At 34.1% G+C, this 21,893-nt stretch overlaps 1 protein-coding gene across 1 annotated transcript; it reads left to right on the top strand.

Annotated features, from left to right (window-relative positions):
- The first annotated feature begins 13,997 nt into the window (after positions 1 to 13,997).
- Positions 13,998 to 17,384, top strand: LOC133198482 (uncharacterized). The gene is made up of 3 exons (XM_061334571.1): positions 13,998 to 14,739; positions 14,780 to 15,456; positions 15,667 to 17,384. The coding sequence occupies exons 1-3, from the start codon at positions 14,060 to 14,062 to the stop codon at positions 17,382 to 17,384; spliced, it is 3,075 nt and encodes a 1,024-aa protein (XP_061190555.1). The 5' UTR covers positions 13,998 to 14,059.
- The last annotated feature ends 4,509 nt before the right edge of the window (positions 17,385 to 21,893 follow it).

The following is a 21,893-nucleotide window of genomic DNA, read 5'->3' on the forward strand; positions in this document are numbered from 1 at the left end:
TCCAATGGTTTATACCTAAGATTTTGGTTAGCAGGAATACAAAAAAGGGAGAGAATTGTTTGTACGCCAATATTGTATGCAGCCTTCCCTGTTGGTGCACATAGTAGCGTTTTGATATCATCTTGATTTTCACTTATCGTTTTGGTGTAAAACCTAGTCAAAGCCTAATAGAGAGCTGTTGTAAGCACACTCTTTCCAACACCTGCCCCGCCTGTGAGAAAACAGTAAACTGGCACTTCATTCATCTTCATTTTGTGCAACACATGATAGAAGAAAATCTTCTGTTTTTCATTTAAACACTTTACCAAATTCATAAAATCATTGTGATTTAGAGAATTTACAGGTATGTTGCACGTGCTTATTTGTTTCCTTGTTACACCAAAATCAATGCCAATGTCGTATTCGTGGCCCACATCTTTTGGATTAAAACATCCATAGAACACGTTTTCATTCTCTGTTTTATCATTCTGGTCACATTCCTCAGTATGCTGCACTTCTGGAGCAATCACATGTTCATTTTCATCAAACTCTGCCATGTTCCTTTCAACAATATCAGTGATGCCATCATCTGCTTCATATTTTAATTTATTGGCTTTGATAATTTCAATTTTTTGAGGGAAGTGCTCTTCATAAGTTGTACAGTTGCCTAGCAAATCTTTTGCTTCATCTCTCCAAGGATAGAACAGCATTAGCTGTTCCCTAAAAAAAATTTCAGAGTCTTGTTCTTTGTTGTATCTGACACTTTTGATTATTTTTTGTGTTTTACGTTTTCTGAGAATTGTTCCATTTCTCATTGGGTGTTCTTCAACCTGCAACTCATCTACAAGTAAATCAGGCTCTTGTAATTCAACTACGTCTTCATCTTCATCCTGTCTTTCATCCTCTGGTAAATCACCACTTTTTGGGGTTGATTCTACATTCTTCTGTGTAATTACATCATATTGTGAAATAAAATCAGCCAGACAGCATTTCTTGAGAGTACCTGGGCGCCTTTGATATCGCTTGATAGCATTGTCAGACTGTATATCTGTTGAATTCTCAGGCAGATCTTGCAGTACATCCAGTGGCTTTAAGAGAAATTTCCTATTCTCACTTGGGCTAGTGTTTATAAAGGCAAATGACCTGCTACAAACACGAAGAGGTAACTGCAATATTAGATATGCGACTTCCTGAGCAGATATCTCTACACGAGTGAGGAACTTGTTTCCTATCTGCCTGACTTGCTGTTTTAAAGTTTTATTACCTTGTCTAGCTTCTTTGCATGCTTCATTCATTAAATTAGACATCCCCCTTTGAGATTTTGAAATATATGAAACAATATAAGCAGCACAAGCATAAGCATCAATGATTAACTGCACATCAATGTTTGCTTGCCAACATTTCAATATCATTTCATTGTAGGAGTTCACTCTAATTTCTGAAACATTTCTTTTTAGGAAAAGTTTTGGTACTTTCAATGTAGATCGTAAAGCCAAAATGTACATTTCCTCTGAGATATCAAGTTTACTTAAGAACTCAGGAAAAGGCATATCCACTCCAGATTTGAATTCATTAAGCAAAGAAGAAATTCTTTCAAAAACTTCTGGCAAATTGGTGCAAGAATATTTTTCTTTTTCAGCAATCCCTAGTGGTTCAAGAATTTGGGTTTTCTTCATAGGTGGGAGTGGAAAATTGAAACGACAAATATTTTTCCCCTTTTTTCACTGTCAACAAAATTCTCAATGTTTTCATTCTCAGATTTTCCAAATAAAGGTGCATCTGCTATCCAAACAAGCATGTGAATGTGGGGAGACCCTCTTTGCTGGAATTCCACCCTATAGAAATGATCTACTACTCTTCCTAAAGGACATGCAGAGGACTTCAGAACATTGGAAATAAAAACCTGTACTCGGTGATTGAAGTATCTTGTGCAGGTCACAGGATCTTGTTGTATGAGTTCACATTTTTCTTTCCATGTTAAACCTTCTATTTCTTCCTCTGTGTAATTGATATTTCTCACTTGTTTTGCAAGTATTTGAAGAAGACCAACCCATTTACTTTCTGCAGCTGAAAGTGAACAAAACCAGGTAGGTACACCAAGTTGCCTGATCATGGCGAAAACATCCTTTTTAGCACATTCCCAGTAAGGTGGTGATCCACGTAACTGTCTCAATACTCGATAACCCTCGTCTTAAAACTCATTTTTCTTTTCAGCTTAACTTCAATTGTTTCAGAGTCTGATAAAGTCCTTGGCAAAGTGGTTACAGTTGTTTTAAAATCAGATGGTACATTAACAACATTTCCCCTCAAGCTCTTCTGCCCACCACGAGGTTTTTCAACAAGCTGCATGAATGGTATTCTAGGGCTTATCAGCCTTTCCTCAACGGCAGTAATGTCTAACTCACTGGGTTTCTCAGGAAATCCCATTCCATTGTAAATAGAGCAGGCTGGAATTTTTTTTTAGATTTAATGTTTCGGTAGCAAGTATTACATACCCATTCCATTTCATCTTTTGATTCCTAATAAGCAGTTCTGCACCAAGTCTGAAGATAAAGAAAGGGAACTGGATTTGTGCACATTTTCCCTAAACCATGTTTGTGTACAGCAACTGCATATGTAACAAGGTCCTTGACAAGCTTTCTTTTTAAACTCTTTCAAAATTTTTCTCCTGTTGACTTAGGAAACAGAGGTTCTTGAGAAGTACCAGTAGATGGAGGTTCTTGAGAAGCAACATCGATTTCCGCCATGTCATCATTCAATGGATCTTGGCTGCTTCCATGATCGTTTTCGAGCATATTGCCATGAAGTATGCAGCTTAAATCCAAGCTACCATCAATATCTGCATCCAAATCAACAGCAAGTTTCTTGCGCTTCTGGGAAACTTGTACTTTGACTCTACAAATCTCATATTGTACTTCTTCTAAATTTATTGTTGGAGCCAATGAAAGACAGAGTTTTCTTAGAAATGAACAAAGATCTTGAAATGATGATAATGTACTTAGAATAGCTGATCCATTTGGATCACATAAACCATTAAGTCCTCTGCTGTGCGAGTCAAAAACTTGGTAAGTTCCATTTCGATCATTGTAATTTATTGCAACTGCAGATGAATGGAAAATAAGAATGGCAATTCGCCTTACACAAGATGATGTTAATGCAGCATTTAAACTTGTTTCTATTCTAAAACCAACACCATCTACACTACCATTGATAGACATGTTCCCATAATAAACTGATACAACTTTAAGGGAGAAACTCGCACATTTAAAATTGACAAATTTGTGGGGGGTCTGAAAAGTGCAAAAGCTCTTGATCTGGATGAAGGAAACCATTACTACAAATTTTTCTGTACAAAATATCACTTTTGAGCAATGTTAAATTCAAATCATTTTTGTTGATAGCTTCACAGCTTTTTAAACAACCAAATATTATAAAGACAACACAGTTTGTCATGCACTGTTTACCTCTCGACTGATCGGAGAAAAAAGCATTTCCTTGACAAAAATCAGCTTGTACTATTTTTGTTGGAGATCCATGTGAAGACATTTTCTTTTAATACTATTGGAACTAGCCAGATGAATTGTAATTTCTTTCAATTACTAAATTGACCAAATAGTAAAAGAATAGTTTCTGATGAGTATTGTGAATTTGACTATGCTGTGCCGTTTGGTGCAGCACAAAAAGGCATGCAGTAAGATCAACTTATCACTGTCTTAATAGAATATCTAATGAATTCAGTACCTTGTATTTTATCGAGACTAATAATTAACAATTATAAAAGTTTTTTTTTTTTTTTTTTTTTTTTTTTTTTTTTTTTTGGGGGGGGGGGGGGAGTACAGCAGTCTGTTATAATATATTATAGTACTTTAAAAAAAATTGTCAAGGTATGTGATACCAAAGTAAGAGAAAATCTGAAAAATTTCAGAACTAAATTGTAAAATGGTGAATTTTCTTTTATTTTAATTCCTCAATTTCTTAAATTTGTACATAATGTTCTGCTTTGATCTCAACACAGCTATCTCAGATTTCTTATAATGTTTTAGTCTTTCAATAAAATTGTTTCAAACAATGCTTCAAATTTTCAGTCTTTTGTTTTTTGTAACACAGGTGTCATTTAAAATAAGTCTTATAAGTAAATAAGCCTCATTCTCAAGTTTGTCTATTTCTGTAATATGTTTCATAATTTTTCAATGTTTCTCATAATGATTTAAATGATTCATTGTTGCTGTTACATAGTTCATGTTGTAAAATAGCCTATTAAGTGTTTCACATGTTACATCTCAAGAGTCACACAAAACTTTTTTTTTTCTTTTGTTTCTAAAATACAGATCTCTTCATGATTCATAAACAATTTCAATTAGGTTTTATAAATTCTTCTCACTCGGTTTGTCTCATAATTCTGAATATGTCTCAAAATTCTCAGATATGTCTCAAAAATCTCAGGTATGTCTCAAAAATCTCAGATATGTCTCAAAAATCGCATTGTCTCATTATCTTCAATATTCCTAATGATCATCAACGTGAATTGTAAAGAATAATAATAATAATAATAATAATAATGTTTTATTTAGAGAAGGTAACCCGATTAGTACAAGGTACTATTCTTCCCCGGGGCCTTCTAAATAACAAACAATATATTACATAAAATGATACAATCAAAGATAAAACATGTAATGATAAGTTCATTAATTCATGAATAATTAAATGTAATATTCAACTTAATGAAATATAGGCTCAAAATAAATAAGTCAATATTTATAGTTCAGGAGACATAGTTTAAAAACAATAGTAATAATCATACAACATGTACAAAGGAAATATACAAACATATATTTACAGACGTTGGCTAATAATAATTTTTTCCACATTTCTTCTAAAAATATGTAAAGATGGTGACAATTTTACATTTAATGGTAGGTTATTCCATAAATGTACACCTGAATATTGAATCGAATTTGTAAATAGAATTGTTCGATGTTTTGGTAAACGAAGATTATAATTTAATTCTGAACGCAGGGAATATGAGTCATGGCTATGAAAAACAAAAAGGTCCTGGAGGTATTCAGGGCTCATACCATAAAAAGTTTTGTACAATAAAATACATTTATGTAACGTGACTAATTCAAACACATTTAGCCATCCCAGTTTTTCAAACAATGGTTCGTCAGGTGCTGCATCAAGAATAATTCTAGCAGCCTGTTTCTGAAGTTTAAGGACTCTTTCAATGTTAGTTTTAGATGCATTACCCCAAACCGTAAGACAATAGTTTATTGAAGACAAAATGTATGCATTATAGAAAAGTTTTCTGGTACTTAATGGAAGAAATTTCTTAATTTTACGAAGTGTAAATAACTTGTATGATAAGGATTTACAAACTGTATCTACATGATAATTATACTGAAGAGTTTGATCTATCTGAACACCTAAGAGTTTTTCAACTTCAACATTTTCCAGTTTTTCTCCAGAAATTTCTGTATGAAGTTCTGGAATATCTAATTTTGACCTCTTTTGTTGTGTACACATAAGCATAGATTTTGATTTGTTCGTGTTCAAAGTCATTTGGTTCTGTATACACCAATTTTCAATTTCGCATAAATCATAATTTAAATATGTTTCAATATTATGTACATTGCTGTCAGATAAATGCAGAGTTGCATCATCTGCAAACATATCAATATTACAGTGATTAACACATAAAGGAAGGTCATTTATATACAATAAAAATAGTAATGGACCTAAAATAGATCCCTGGGGCACCCCTGCTGTGATAGGTAAAATATCGGAAGAACATGCGCCAATTTTAACACTCTGGGTCCTTTCATCTAAATAAGACTGAAACCACTTAATTGCAAGTGGATCAAAGTTATAGTGTCTTAATTTCTCAATTAAGATATCATGGCTGACTAAATCAAATGCTTTACTGAAATCTAGAAATGCTATTCCAATGAAATTTCCTTGGTCCATTGCATGCAACCAGTTGTCAGTAAGTTTGGTTAGTGCCGTTTGGCAAGAATGGAATTCCCTAAAACCAGACTGTTAGCTCATAATGAGGTCAAAAGCTCTGGTGAATTCACGTACTTGTTTAGCAATATGCTTTTCAAAAATTGTTGACAGAGTCGGTAAGATAGATATTGGTCTGTAGTTACTTGGATCATTTTTATCGCCCTTCTTATATATAGGGGTGACTTTAGCTTGTTTCAGATGTAAAGGAAAGATGCCATTAGTAATGCTAGTATTAATTAAATGAGTTACAGGCTTAGAAATTATATCCGCAGAAAGTCTTAAGAGACGCGGACCAATGAAATCTATACCTGCCGATTTATTAATGTCAAGTGCGCGTAGCATTGATAAGACCTCGTCTCGGCTTATAGGAAGTAAGCTAAATACATTTTCATCACCAAGTTTTGACTTTGTGAATTCTTTTAATTTTTCTGGTTTAAAGCTGTGTTTTGGTAATTTATTTAATAAATTGCTAGAAATTTTTGTGAAGTGCTCATTAAAAACGTTTACAATGCCTTGTATATCGTCAATTTCCGATCCATTGTCCTTAATATGAGTGGGGAAAAAATACTTTGGCTTTGAGGCTAAATGGTTGAGATAGCTCCACATTTCTTTAGGATTAGAGCTCTCCTCAATTGCTGATTTGTAGTAAGTACACTTGGCATTATTAATCAAAAGCGTAACTTTATTCCTCCAATGTCGAAAATTTTCAAAGTCTTTGTGTTGATGATAGTAATCTCGTAATTGTCTAGCATCATTAATCTCTTGTGTTAACCATTTTGGACGAGACTCAGTTTTCACACGTTTAGTTTTTACCTTAGCATGCCTATTTAGAATAGTATTAAACATATTGTAAAAGTTTTCTAATATATCATCAGGATTGTGCAAATTCATAAGGACATCAAAATTGACACTTCGTAAATAAGAGAGAAAGTCTTCTTCAATAAAATTCTTAAAGTCGCGGTATTGAATTTCAGTATGTTTTCCCTTACGCTGCATGCTGTTAGATCTGCGTGTTGCGCAAACAGGATAATGGTCAGACATAGCTATGGGTGGTACTTGGATTTCACAGATAAGGTCAGGTTGGGTAGTGTAGAAATGATCAATAAGGGTACATGAGGTGTTAGTAATTCTAGTAGGTGTGGTAATTAATTGAGGTAGTCCAAATTCTTCTAGTGCAGTTGTCCAGGATAGAGGGGAAGCTTTTAGCAGATCAACGTTAAAGTCACCTGTAAGCATGATTTCTTGGTCATCACAGTAGGAGGCACGGTTTATCTCCCTAGCTAGGTCCTCCACCCAGCAGGTGGGTGCAGATGGTGGGCGATATGCAGAACAATAAAAAATAGGCTTTGTATTTTTTAAATTGATTTCTAACCATACTGTCTCAATGTTACTAATTTCTAAATCCTTTCGACGTTTATAGGATAGATTATTTGAGACATAAATAACTACTCCACCACCTGTCTTATTTTGTCGATCTTTTCTTTCAAATACATAACCATCTATATTCAAATCTGAATCACTAATTTGATCATTTAAGAAAGACTCACAAAGCCCCAACACATCCATAGTTCGTTCATTTTGTAAAATTAGTTTCAGTTCGTCTAATTTTGGTAGAAGATGACACACATTAAAATTTCCAAAACGCAAACCTTTTTTAACTAGGCCAAAACCAGAATTTACCGGGGCACATTTATTTGATATGTTTACTGCTTTGTTTGAATTGCGACTTCCAGAACTAGGACTTTTGTTTATCTTCTGTTTAGAACTAGATATTTGCTTAGTTTTTAGAGAATGTGTATTTTTGGCATATGAATAATCTATCTGAGAATTTTTTATGATACATATACATAAATATTTGTAACATTCTGAACATAGAGTTTGGAGAGGTAAAAAATTGTTTTGTAGACTTAAGGAAATACTCTCTGTATATTCGGCATGACATTCATTGCCCTCATTCTAGTATGGACAGAACTTTTGTTTATGTCCAGGTTCCCCACAATACCAACAGTCTACTTTGCTTCCATGTCTACAATTTCGGGATGAATGGCCTTGTTCTCCACAGTAGTAACAACACGTATATTTCATGGACGTGGAGGGAGCCTGCACTTGATGATGCTTCAGAATTTGGACATGTTTATTGTAAAGTTTAAGCAGGGAAGCAGTTCCTAGGTCGGATAAATGTATACCGTCCTTCCAGTATAAAGGAGAATTCCAGTCTTTGAAGATATGACTTGATTTAATCACTGTTGCACCATACTCCTCGCACACAAAACGGATAGTTTCATTCACATCAGTGATCAATGCGTCTTTTCTTGGCATGACTTCACAAATGAAAACATGAATATTTGAATTCCTCTTCTTTAGGTCCGTTATTATTTCGGAAAAGTCATTTTCTATTGCTTCCATATCGCGTTGGTTTGAAACATCATTTCCTCCAGCCTGAATGATGATGTTTTCCAGAGAAGACACATCGTATTGCTGTAGTTTCTTACGAATATAGGAAATACTGGCTCCTCTGTTTGTACTTACACTAACATTTGAATGTAACCCACGGGTTTTAATTCGTTGCAGAATTGAACTGCCGATCAGGAGTGTAGATTTCTGCAGGTTTTTAGAAGGGGCATTACGTTTCTGAAAGGAATTGTTTCCAAGTTCTCGATGCACAGGTTGTGGTTCTGTGTTTGTAGAACATTCTTTCTTAGATATATCAGAGGGAACATAGTTACACTGTACATGTCTGGAGTTGACGTTGTTAAATACCTTAGGTAGATCAGTTGTACAATTGCCCTTATGTTTGAGGACTGTAGAAGTTGTCTGAGTACCTGAACTGGTTAAACTTTTATTTACATTTTCATCCAGTTTCTTTTTTAACAACTCGATCTCCTGTGTTAGGCGATGAACTATTAATGAAAGTTCCTCCACACGTAAAGCAGAATCACCGCACCTGCTGCATTCTTTAGATTCATCACATGGAACAAATCTTGATGGGTCCCTCCTGGGTGTGGATGCCATTTGTGGCGGTGGTTGGGAAATAATATTTGATTCATTAAGCTCACATGCGTATACACTTATTTCCTCAATGAATTTCTCGCACCATGATGATGCTGAAATCCCCTGAATATGGAGTACCGAGGTGTTTCTGTAAATTGTAGCCGTAACAGATCTACAACTAGTCTTAAAAATATGGCCATCTCCTTTAGTAGTTTTCTCACATAACAACTCCTGTTGCAGATATGAAAAAATGCTGTCATATTTTTCCTGGTCAAAATTCACAGTAATGCTGCTCTTATTGGTGATAACTTTTAGGAAGCTTGGTAAGTCCACATCAATATGCAGGTTATCATGACTGTCATTTAATGGATTTGTGAATCCAGTAAAAGAATCCAAAATTGATCTAAATAGGCTGGAACTTGAGCTGACATCCATCATTTGATCTACTACATAGTGATTGTTGAAAACAGGACTTAATTTGTAATCCAAAACAAAAGCAATTACACATTAGCTAAGCTGTTAGCTCAGGTAAAATCAGGAGCCAATTTTAAACACGTCTTATCACCTCGGTTTCTTATCTTATCTATGGTATATTGGAAAATTTGCTGATCGTACGTCACATCGGACTTACGTAAAACACTGTTGTAGACAAAAATGCTGCACCGTAGTATACTACAGATCTGATAGAATTCAAATATTCCGCCTTAACCTCTTAAATAGATGTAGTATTTACCTTTTCTCGGTCTCCTGCCCAATTCTCCGCCTACTTCAATGTTATTCGTTGTTCGTTGATCTTGTTTCTACCCACGTTATTTCTTCTCGCTCTTCGGAAAGTAAATAATGTATTCCTCCGCGAAAGAGGCGTAAGAGGCGTGAATAATGTTATAGACAACTATTTCATTAATGATTTTTTTTTGCTCATACTTTATTACTTACATCAAAATGTAACTAAAGTTCAAGTTATACAAAATATTTTCACAGAAATGTTTTTCCCAAGAGAACTATATTGCGCCCCTGCAAAGATATGATGGAACCCCATATTTTACGTTTACATAACTTTAAAGCCTGGTTCCCTGCCCCTGATTTTGCTACGAATTGCTCGTGAATTTTAATAAAATGGAACGTGATTAGTATAGTTATTAAATTGTTTATAATGATAATATATGATAGAATCCTGATTCTTTAGATTTTACGATAAACTTGATCAGTAGGATGCACTCGGCACACCTCGGCCGATTCGTACCTCATCTAATGAAGGTGATGGAATCAGCCGAGGTTTGCCGAATGCAGTAGGGTGATGATCATGATCGGTAGGGGGCGTTGATAAAAAGATCATGGACATTTTGGAACCCTACATAACAAGCGCTTGCGTATGCGCTTAGCGCTTAAAAAAATTGCAGATTTTGCCATATATGGTTCAAACCTGAATTTTGTACACTTACACTTAAACGATATGAAAAGGGGATTAATTAACCCTTTTCAGTGTTTTCTATGCCTTTTAAATAGAAATATTCCACAACCACCTGCATATCTGTCAGTTTCTCCAAACTGATTCAATAATGAAACCTTGTTTTGAGTACATTATTCTTAAACGCAGTACAGTTAAGGTGACAAATGGAAATATCGGCGAATTTTTTTTAGATAGAAAATACATTCTTTCCAAGGATGCGCGATTCTTTTCAGGCCTTCACTGTTATCGGACAAATGTAATGTGGTTGAAACTTACATGTTGAGGACGTTTAGATTTCTTATTTAGATTTTTTACGAAATGTGGCAGTAATGTGATTTTAGCAAATATACCTGCAGCATTGAGGTCATCTATAAATTCCAATATTGCAAGGGCATAACCAAGTTAAAAATCTAAATTTTAATTTATAATTATTTTCAACACTCTTTGTAGTTTGTGAAAAGTGCTGCGAACCTATATAGATTCTACTATATATTTGCTAAAATTACATTTGTTAGACCGTATGTTGAATATTTTGCTGGTCAAGTACATTAAATGTAGATATAATTAAATCATTTGCAAGATTTCATCAGGTTCGCAGCACTTTTCAAATATCTTCATACCTCTTGAGTTTAAGTGTAAAAGCTTGTCGTAATTCATTGAGGGTATGCCCTTGCAATATATTGATTTATTACGACCATTCTATTACCCTTCAATGAATCTGCATATAAATGTACGGCAGTTTCGCTTGTCTAGGGAATGTACGGGAAGTATATGAATAAAATCATAAAATAGACGTTGCATCCAAGTTAATGGTCTCTTATATATCTGCAAATAATATTATATTTAATTACAAAGTACATTTTTAATTGTATAAAATATAACTTGATCCGCCTCTGACTGCATACAAACTGCGTCAAATTTTACGATATGACGTCACATTGACAAGTGCATTGTGATCAGTGAATTGTTTATATATATAGCTGTATGGGATTTAACCAACGACAAAAATACATGCAATAGAAAGTTTTGATGTAGTTTAAAGCCATCCAACAGTTTAAAATAGCATATCATTTCATTTTGTGGTAATTTGAAGGACATATATTTTTGTGTGATGTCATAGTAAGCATTTCCCGTAAAAATTCGGCCCCGCCTCCTTATTGCAGCCTTAACTGTGCTGCGAACTGGAGCAGGCTACCGTAAAAATGTTCAAGTAATAGACTTTTCTATTTACTCGTTTGAAATCAGTATTTTGCAATTTTGGTCGTTATACTGGTCTCTTATGCAAATGCAACCTATTGTCAGGCTCTGATTTGAAGGACATGTTACATTATGTCTCTGATGCTATAATTTCGACCACGAATTACAGTCAAATTTGATTATTAAAACTCTATGGAAAACTCATTGTTAGGGATATCTTACGAAATTTTCGGTATATTTTGTATGCACCTTTAAATAATCTCGGTTCGAAGGAAGCAAAAATAAAGGTACGGGTAACATCCCTATAACCCTACTGTAATCCCTTTACATCATTAAGAAATGTTAGTTTGCACATCCTTGGGACCTTCTTAATAACTTCCAGAGTTTCCAGGGGTCTGACTTTCTTTACCTTGTCTACGACACGTATTCTTCATTGGATTTATAATATTGAACACTGTTCCATTTCTCCAGTTTGTACTTTGCAAAAACACACTCAGCTTTAGGAATATCCCTATCTATCTTGGAATAAATCATTTGCACAGAAATCAATCAAATTTATTTTATTATTATTATTATTATTATTATTTCCTTCAGATGATGTGTCAAGTCTTAAAAGTGCTGTTATTCCCCCGAATGTGAAAGGTACGTTTGATGTTTAACAATAACAAAAATGATATCTTTTTTTTTTTTCATCATCATCTTTTTAAGAATAGCAAACCTATTTTTCGAAACAACGGAAAATGAAGTTCTAAGAGTTTTTTTTTTATAGCATACAAACTATTTTGTCTTCGTGTCTGATCTGCCTTTCTTACATTTTATCACAAATAAATCGTTATTTAAACATCGGGAAAATTCGCAAAAATTTTGTGCTCTTAAGATAATCAATTTTGTCTCTGCTTCAATTGCTAGAAATTCTAACTACATTTAATAGTCAATTGAAAAATGAATATAATTAATCTGCATAAAATAAAAAAAAAGTTTTCTCTTGTTAAAATGCAATAATACCGATATCCTTGATTTTTTTACGTCATTCATTTAACAACTAGACTGAAAAAAGCTTCTAAAGATTTAAGCTGCAGATTTAGAGATTTACAAAAAGAAAAAAAAAGAAAGAAAGAAAGATTTTTTGACAAATTTTGAAAGGAATATTTCATTATCATATTTAATTGTTTAAATTTATTTCCGATTTCCGAATAAGCAATTTAAACATAATTTTAAATCTAGTCATTTCCAGTCTTACGTACAAAGGACCAGATAGTGTAAAACCTCTTTTTGGCCCCCGACTTCTAGAGTCTATAGGAGAGATGGAATAGTTCATAATTACAAACTTGTTGTCACCCCTCTTTAAAAATGAGTATTGATTCTTAGTTATGGGGTACTCAAAGGTTGCAGGAAGATCACAAAATATATCATTTTCCGAATATTTTCATTTTAATGCAAATGTTTTCATATTTTATAGGATATTTTGTTTCGGAAAACACGGACTACAAGCTTACCTACCTATCAAATTTATTTATTTCACGCCCTATTATTAGATGCATCCTGTGCATAAAAATCTAAGATAGGCAAGTTTATGCTCTGTCTCCCGAAGCCTATACTATCTCAAATTTGATGAAATTCCATCAAAATTGAGGAAATTTCGTAAAATGTCCAATTTTGGCACCTGCTTTTGGCCTCCCTGTACTCTTTAAATCACCTTTATTGCTAGTTTCAAAACAAGCAACATTTAAAGTTCTTAACCGAAAACTAAAACAATTTTAGCTTTTTTTTTTACAACCAAGAAAAGCCAAATTAGGCCTTTAACAGATATTTTCCTTTCCACCTGAATATTCTTACCACACAAATAATAACAGAAAGATATAGATAATTAATATTAAAATGCTAAGAAAAGGTACTCATTATATAAAAAAAATGCAAGGGAAAGCTCATCAATTACGACTGAAAAATAGCTCAAAGTGCAGTAAAACGTAACCGAAAGACGACGGAATAGGCGCAAAAATGTAATCTAAAGATTACTAAAGGACATTAATTACACATCTTTGGGACCTGTTCTTAATAACAGGTTTGACAGGTTGACAGGGGATACTCACTCCTCAATGACACGAGATCCCACTTCTGAAATTATTGAAGGTCTGTGTTTGCTCTGCTCCTGATCTGTATTGTTTAAATGGACATTGAGCTTGAGTAGTGTTCGTTATAACCATATATCATGTATCCACTGAATAGCGACTGAAATGTACATGAATTGTGGCTTACAAGTAACTGAAATGTCACTGAAATGTACCTGTTGGCCACTGAAAAGTGACTGAAAACTGCATTGACACTCAGTTGGCAACTTAAGAAATACATCCTCTTTCCTTTATAGCTATTCATGAAAGTGATGTCATTAAGTGGAAAGAAGATGACAAACTTTTCCATGAATCTCACAACTTTCTTTCTATGCTGAAAAAAGTGAAGAATAAGCCTCATGTTACATTTGTTGGTGTCCCAGGATCAGGAAAAACAGCAACAGCTCGTCATATTGCATTGATGTTACAACAAGAAGGGTATGAGATTGTACCCATCAAAGACATCAGAAAGATAGAAGACTACTGTGATCCCAGAAATCCACAGGTTTTTGTTGTTGATGATGTGGTAGGTGTATTTGGACTTCAAAACACTAAACTATATCTTTTGACTGATTACAAAGATAGAATAATGAAGCCAGTAATGTCAAAGTCAAAAACTATCATGACTTGTAGAGAAGCCGTGTATAGAGAATCACTGGAGTCCAGTTCATTTTTTACTGATGAAAATAATACTGTTCTGTTACATAGTGAAGCTAATGCTTTAACGAATACTGACAAAAAATGTTTACTGAAAATGTACAATATAGATGTAGATCTGTTGTCTCCTGAAAATCTGACTTCAGCATCAAAAATGTTTCCCTATCTCTGCAAAGTGTTTTCAAATGAAAAGAAATTTCAGTTTTATGGGCCCGCATTTTTTGAAAATCCAGTTCCATGTATTTTGAGGGAACTTGAAGAAATGAGAAAAGAAAACAAAATTCAATATACTTGTTTGGTTTTATGTATGATGAATGAAAACAAAATTTCAGAAAAAAATCCTGAAGACAGAAAGTGAAGCAGTAGTTGGAAACTTCGATGAAATGAAGCTCAGTGTTTTAGAGCAATGCAAAGTCAGCAGTCATACTGATAATTTTAAATTCGTCGACGCTTTGTCAGAAATGGAAGGAACATACACAAAACTTCGTGGTACTGAGTATAGTTTTGTTCATGATTCCATGTTTGAAATTGTTGCTCATCATTTTGGTTCCAAGTTTCAAGAACTCATCTTAAAATTTATGAGTAGTAATTATATTGCTAACAATGTAAAAGTTCAGGAATGTCTAACTCAGAAGATAGACAAGAGAAATGAACAAGTGAGTGAAAATGCACCCGACAGTGGGGGAAGAGAACAAAGGAAAAACAGCAGTGCACTCAGTAATGAATACAATTCTGACGTAGAATCATTTGATCTGTGTATAAGACTTAAAGAAAAACATTATCCAATGCTAGCAGAACGCTTGTATAGAGATATAGAAAATATGGAACTGTATGATGTTTTTATGAACAATGTTTTGAAGGACCCTAAGGTGTATCAAACTTTTGAGGAAGTATTAAAGAGAAAGTCTGATACAGAATTGATGTCCTTATTTCTGACAGTGCAGAAAAACATTGCTATGGTAGTGAGCAAAGGAGAACGTGTGAGGGTGGAGTCTACAGACTGGGGCTGGGAGTTGAACAGACAGGAGGTGTTGGTGAATGAAGAATGGAAAGGATCAGAACCTACATACAGTATTAGGGTTATCAGTTGGGTTATTTATTATGGACATAATCGGATTCTACAATATATTTTAAAAAGAACGGAAAACAAAGAAAAAGAACATTTATTATTTAGGAACATTACAGAGAATGAAATTAGTGAAGAATACCGTTTAATTTTACTGAGTTGTTACAGTGGGGACTTGGAGACTGTTAAAATATTGATGAAGTATATCAATATAGATACACTTAACACGGTTCTACAAAGTCCCTTTGGCTTTAATACTTATCGGGACACACCACTCACAGCAGCATGTCAGGGTGGACATGTAATTGTAGTGAAGGAGCTGTTAATGGCGGGGGCTGATGTTAATCAACAAGGTAAACGTACTACACCACTAATAGCAGCATGTATGTATGGTCATATGGATGTAGTGAAAAAGTTAAGAGAGGCGGGGGCTGATGTCAATGTTGAGGTCTGTGGTGATATACCACTGACAGCAGCATGTCAGGGTGGACATATAAGTATAGTAAAGGAGCTTTTAAAAGACGGGGCTGATGTTAATCAACAAGGTGCATTTAATTCACCACTTCTTGCGTCATGCAAGAGTGGTCACATGGAAGTTGTGCAAGAGTTAATAGAGGCAGGTGCAGATGTTAATGTTGAATTATGTGGTGATACACCACTGACAGCAGCATGTGAAGGTGGACATAAAGGTGTTGTGAAGGAGCTGATAAAGGCAAAGGCTTATGTTAATCTACAAGATGAATATAATACACCGCTTTCATTGGCATGTAGTAAGGGAAATATGACTATAGTAGAGGATCTGATAAAGGCAGGGGCTGATGTCAATCTTCAAGTTTCAATATATACACCACTGGTAGCGGCAAGTATGAGTGAACAAGAGAGTGTTGTGTCTGAGCCGCCAGAAGCAGGGGCTAATGTTAATCCTCGCAGTTTTTTTACAACACCATTAACAACAGCATGTGGATGTGGACATTTACATATAGTACAAAAGCTGCTAGAGGCAGGCGCTGAAGTCAATCTAAAAGGTAAATATGATACACCACTGACAGAGGCTTGCAAGGGTGGACATATGAGTATAGTAGAGAAGCTGTTAAAGGCAGGAGCTGATGTTAATATACAGGATTTTGAAGGAAGAACACCTTTATATACAATACTTTTAAATAGCACTGAGACTGTCATACCTGTTGAACTGATGGTCAATAGTTATGGTGCAGACCCAACTATCTGTGATAGAGAAGGTTTTTCAGCAATTTTGATTACATTAATCAAAAGCAAATTTGAATTTGTAAATAAATTAATTCAAACTGAAAATGACAGTCAATTCAAAAGAGTGAAGTTGCATTTATTCGATTGTCTCGTCAACATACGACATAGCGATGTAATGTTCGATAGTAAGGATGATGTGGTCGTCCAAAAAGGACGAGTGTTCCATATGAGAGAATCAGGATTTATATTTAAATCAATTATGGAAAGTAAATGTGACGTACTAAAATATCTATTAGATCTGGGTCTAGATGTCAATCAATGGATACAGTTGTATGATGATTATAATTCACATTTTGATGTGAAACCTTTTCTGTTTACACTGATTGATGAGGGATTAAAATTGTATATGAAGAGCCTAGTAGAGAAGGTGAGGATCCTTCTGGAGGCTGGGGCGGATGTTAATGTCAGAGTGAAATACAGAAAGTATCTTCCTTTTTCAGACCGCTGGCTTTTAAATAATGATATGTTTAACCCATACAATAGTGATATTGATGACGAGAATTCTAATATGTCTTTATTAGACAAAGAAGGATTGTCTGTTCTGGAGAGGACACGGAGACTCCTTGGTAAATTCAGTAGAAAAAAATGTTTTTTTGACGAAGAAATACTTTTTTGCAAAAAAGTGTTTGATGAATTAAAGAAGCATGTAAGACGATACTCTGTGTGACGTAATATATTTATTTCATATATTTCAACAATGTGGTTGACATGAAAATGTCATACTAGAATGTGTATATTTCTTACGTTACGGGACATAATTCACAGTGTTCATTTTAACAAGCATCAGGACATTTTTAAAAACAAAGAATAAAGTGTAAATTATCTTTACGATTTTCATATCATTCTTTGGATATGAATCAAAGGATCAATTCAATAGAGGTTCCTTATACAAACTACGTTGTTTAAGTAATTTTAAGATTTTGAGTCATACAGTGGATTCCAAATGGTTTCCATTGACTTTCCTACAATGTGCTAAGTTTTAAAACCCCTCTCACACCGGGACTGCGTCCTCACGGGGATCGTTCGGCGTCCATAGAAAATGCAAAACGCCGATGTGAGCGCAGTAGAGTCTTCTACAGCGCCGTGACAACGCGGCGAGATCTCCACTGAACGTGGTAGGGTCGCGTAGGGTCGCCTAGAACGCATGCACAAAGTACGCGCCGTGTGATCGTGGTCTGATAAGAATGCAGCAGAAACGTAGTATGATCACCGTAGCAGCGCGGTGAGATCTCTAACAACGCAGTGGGGGCTCTGTACGCACGCCGTGAAGACGCACATGATCGCAGCATGAACGCAGTGATAGTAGACTGCGCTTCCACGGAGACCTTGGAGATGTCACTGCGTTTTTATCGCGCTTTTACGGCGCTTCTAATGAGTTTAATTGTCTTGTGATTTTTTTTGTCTGCGATTACACAGCGACAACAAGGAGTTGCCACTGCGATCATTGCGCTCCTTGGCGTTTCTATCGCGTCCGTTGGCGATCACAATGCGCTTTCACGGCGTTGTTAGAGCGTTGTCAGCCAGCTCACAAAACAAGAGCAATTTAATGGCCTCATAATTCTAACGTATTTGTTGCACTTCAGACCAGGAGCATGGGAGTAGAATTGGGAATTAAAAATTACACCAGAACTTGTTCTATTGTTTCAGTGGAGTTGCGGTGGAATTGCTTAAATTTCATAACTTTTCAGTGTGTTCATTTTTTACATTAATAATAAAATCAAAGAAAAGATAAAAACACATCTGAATTGATATATTTGAAAAAAGAAGAGTTTTAATTTAATAATAAAAGTTTTAATAAACTCTCAATAATTTGGTACTAAATTATTCAAATAGATCATTTTTAATTAAAGAATATTTCTTGGCATAAGTAGAAGTCTTTTCATCATGTGACTTGAATCTTTAAAAAAAATGTGTTACAATCTTTCTGAATATATATCCATAGTGAAGAACACATTGTGAACGTGTTGTGAACGCAGCAAGCGCAGTGAGAACGCGTTTCTCTTCTAGTTATAAATTGATCAAAAGCTCCGATTAAAATAACTTCAGAAAGCCATTGAACATAAGAGGAAAAGGCATTAACAATATCTTCTCAGTTCATGTTGGTTTAACCACCTCGAGCAGTTATTCTAATTATTGATCCCGTATTACAATTTACATAATTCAAATTAAAGCACTCTTCCCAAGTACCCCTGACGATGCCTTTAGTTTATATATTTATATATATATATTTGAGTAAATGTTTCCCAGTCAAATATTCACTTTATGTTTCATGTATGGCTTAATAAAACCAATAGTCAAAAAAGTGTTGAATGAAGTAAGGAAGCATGTTAGACGATACTCTATGTGATCAAATATATTTTACTTTGTATATTTCAACAATATAGTATACATGAAATCATCATACTAGGAAATGTATAATCCACAGTGTTTTTCGTGACTTATTACTTTTTATAGCAAAAAATCAGAAATAAAATATTTATCTTTACCCAATGATGATATCTACATCAGTTTATTAAACATGACTTGGAAAATCACTTTTGTGGAAATTAATCGTGCACATTAATATGTGCCTCATTTTTTATTTTTAAAATTTGGAGTCACAATGTTAATACGCAAAAATATGATTTTCATCGCTCAAGCTAGAATTTGTTGTTTCTTCAGAGATTGTTGTAATTTGCCTAACACATAATGCAATGTGCATGTTACTTGTACTAAGGTGGCAAAATGTAATTTGATTTTAATACTGCCTGCATATTTTATATGAACTCAATTAAAGATGACAATGCATCTTGAAGATCACATATAACGTCTTTGAATTGGAAAGTTCGTTTACAGTTTTTTTTTTTCAAAACACGAAATTTTATCTGTTAATTAAAATCCAAATATTTATTTTGTATTACCTGTACACTATTAAAATCAAACTCTCCTCAAGCTCTTTGGACCATGCCTTTTAACAATGAATAGATCTTTTCTTGTCAAAGATTGCTTTAAAATTTATGCTTTCAATAGTCTTGTAAGGGGATTCTTTAAAAATTGATGTACGAAATTTGACGTTATCAATAGTCTTGTCAATTATTTCATTTTTAATACACGTACGATTTAGTGTAATCCTTAGTTTTGTGAGTTTATCAGGTTGTATTAAAGGTATGGTTTAGTGACCAATGGTTTGTGAATTGATTTATTTTTATGACATACATGATTAAATGTAATCAAAGTCTTGTCAGATTTTTATATGGCATGTATGGTTCAATGTAAACAACAGTTTTGTCAGAAAATCGTTTAATACTACATGATTAACCGTATAACTGATTTCAGTAGTCTTGTAAGAGGTCCATTTAATATTACATGTATGGTGTAATGTGTGTTTAGTAGTCTTGTCAATAAATGCACATTATTTATAGAACATGTATTATATAATGCATTATCATATAACATGTATATGGGTTAACATTTTCAATAGTCTTTACATAGTACCAATTGCGCCCCGTTATTAGCAGACCTTTATTGTATTCATATGAAGCAGAATTTGTCCAAAATCTTATACGTGAAAAGAAGAAAACATTTGCTTGTCCTTCAACTCGACATTTAGATATATCGACGACGTATTGTCAATTAACAATGGTTTTTTCCATTCTTATGTCGATACGATATATCCCGGTGAGCTTGAGATAAAAGATTCCACAGAGTGTGACACATCTGTTTCATATTTGGATATTTTACTTGAAAAAGACGTTAATGGTAATCTAACAACCAAGCTTTATGATAAACGTGATGACTTTAACTTTTCAATCGTCAACTTCCCTTTCTTATGCATCAATATACCTTCATCACATGCAAACGGGTTTTATATCTCTCAGTTGATTCGATACGCAAGAGCATGATCTACGTATGTATAATTTCTAAAACGAGATAAATTATTGACAAACAAGTTGACGAAACAAGAATATCAGTAGTCTCGTTTAAAGTCATCATTTCGTAAGTTCTATGGTCGATACAATAACCTTGTCAGCAAATACAATTTATCTTTGAGTCAAATGCTGACTGACTTTTTTTCATACTAATTGTTAGGCCATTATTTACACACTGAATTGTAGACGGATTTTCCCGTTATTTCGCGATCATGACAAGGAGCACACGGCGGGTGTGACCGGTCGGCAGGGGATCTCACTCCTCCATGGCACCTGATCCCACCTCTGATGTTTTGGAGGTCCGTGATTGCTCTACTCCTATTTTGTATTGTTTAATGGACTTTTGAGCTTGAATACTGTTCTTTATCTCCATATATTTCATAGATTCATTTAACAGTGCATGTATGGTTTAATGTAATTAAAAGTCTTGTCAGAGTTTCGTTTTTATATCACACGTGTATGATTGAAAATTTCAATACTCTTGTCATGCAGATTTCAATTCATTATAACATGTATGTTTAATACAATTAATTATCCGATCTGAAGATACAATTTGTAACACATGCATAATTTAAGTAACTGAAAATTTTGCCAGGAGTTTTATTTTACGCCTTGTCGGGAAATTCACTTCATATTGCGTACACGTATGATTTATTGTGATGAATTTTCCTGTCATCAGGTGAATGACTTCTACATGCAATACTCTTGTAATATAGTGACTTTGTAATATGTTTTTTTTTTTATGAAAAAGGTTCAGAAAATTATTTGAAAACACGATTTGCATTATAAAGAGAGTATATAGTATGCATAAATAAAATGTGAAAGGAATTTTAACACGATTTATGTGACACAATTGGTTTAAGGTTCAGTACTTTAAATCAAGTCAACATTCGACCTAACGATACAAAATGTATTTGCAAACATGGTCATTGTGTTGACCATTGATTTTTCAAACTATTGACATTAAACGAGATTGTTGATATTAGTTTATCAGCAACTATTTGTCAGTAGCTTGCTTCATTTGAAAATTGCTCAAACCATCAACATGCTCTTTCATGAAATTTAGATAAAAGAGTTGAAGTCATCACATTTATCATAAATTTTGCTGTAGCTAATGCTAATTTGTTTCAATATTCAATATAAGACCAAGACCGTGACTTTCGCCGTGCTTCACCAAAGAAGATGTATACACGTACCATCGGAGATCGCGAACTATCAGTACGCACCATCTGGACCATGGGAAAGGAGATCTTACTAACCTGCCAGCT

Source organism: Saccostrea echinata, unplaced genomic scaffold, assembly GCF_033153115.1.
Source record: "Saccostrea echinata isolate AGI-Se365-2 ecotype Australia unplaced genomic scaffold, CSIRO_AGI_Sech_v1 ptg000033l, whole genome shotgun sequence".
NCBI lineage: Eukaryota > Metazoa > Mollusca > Bivalvia > Ostreida > Ostreidae > Saccostrea > Saccostrea echinata.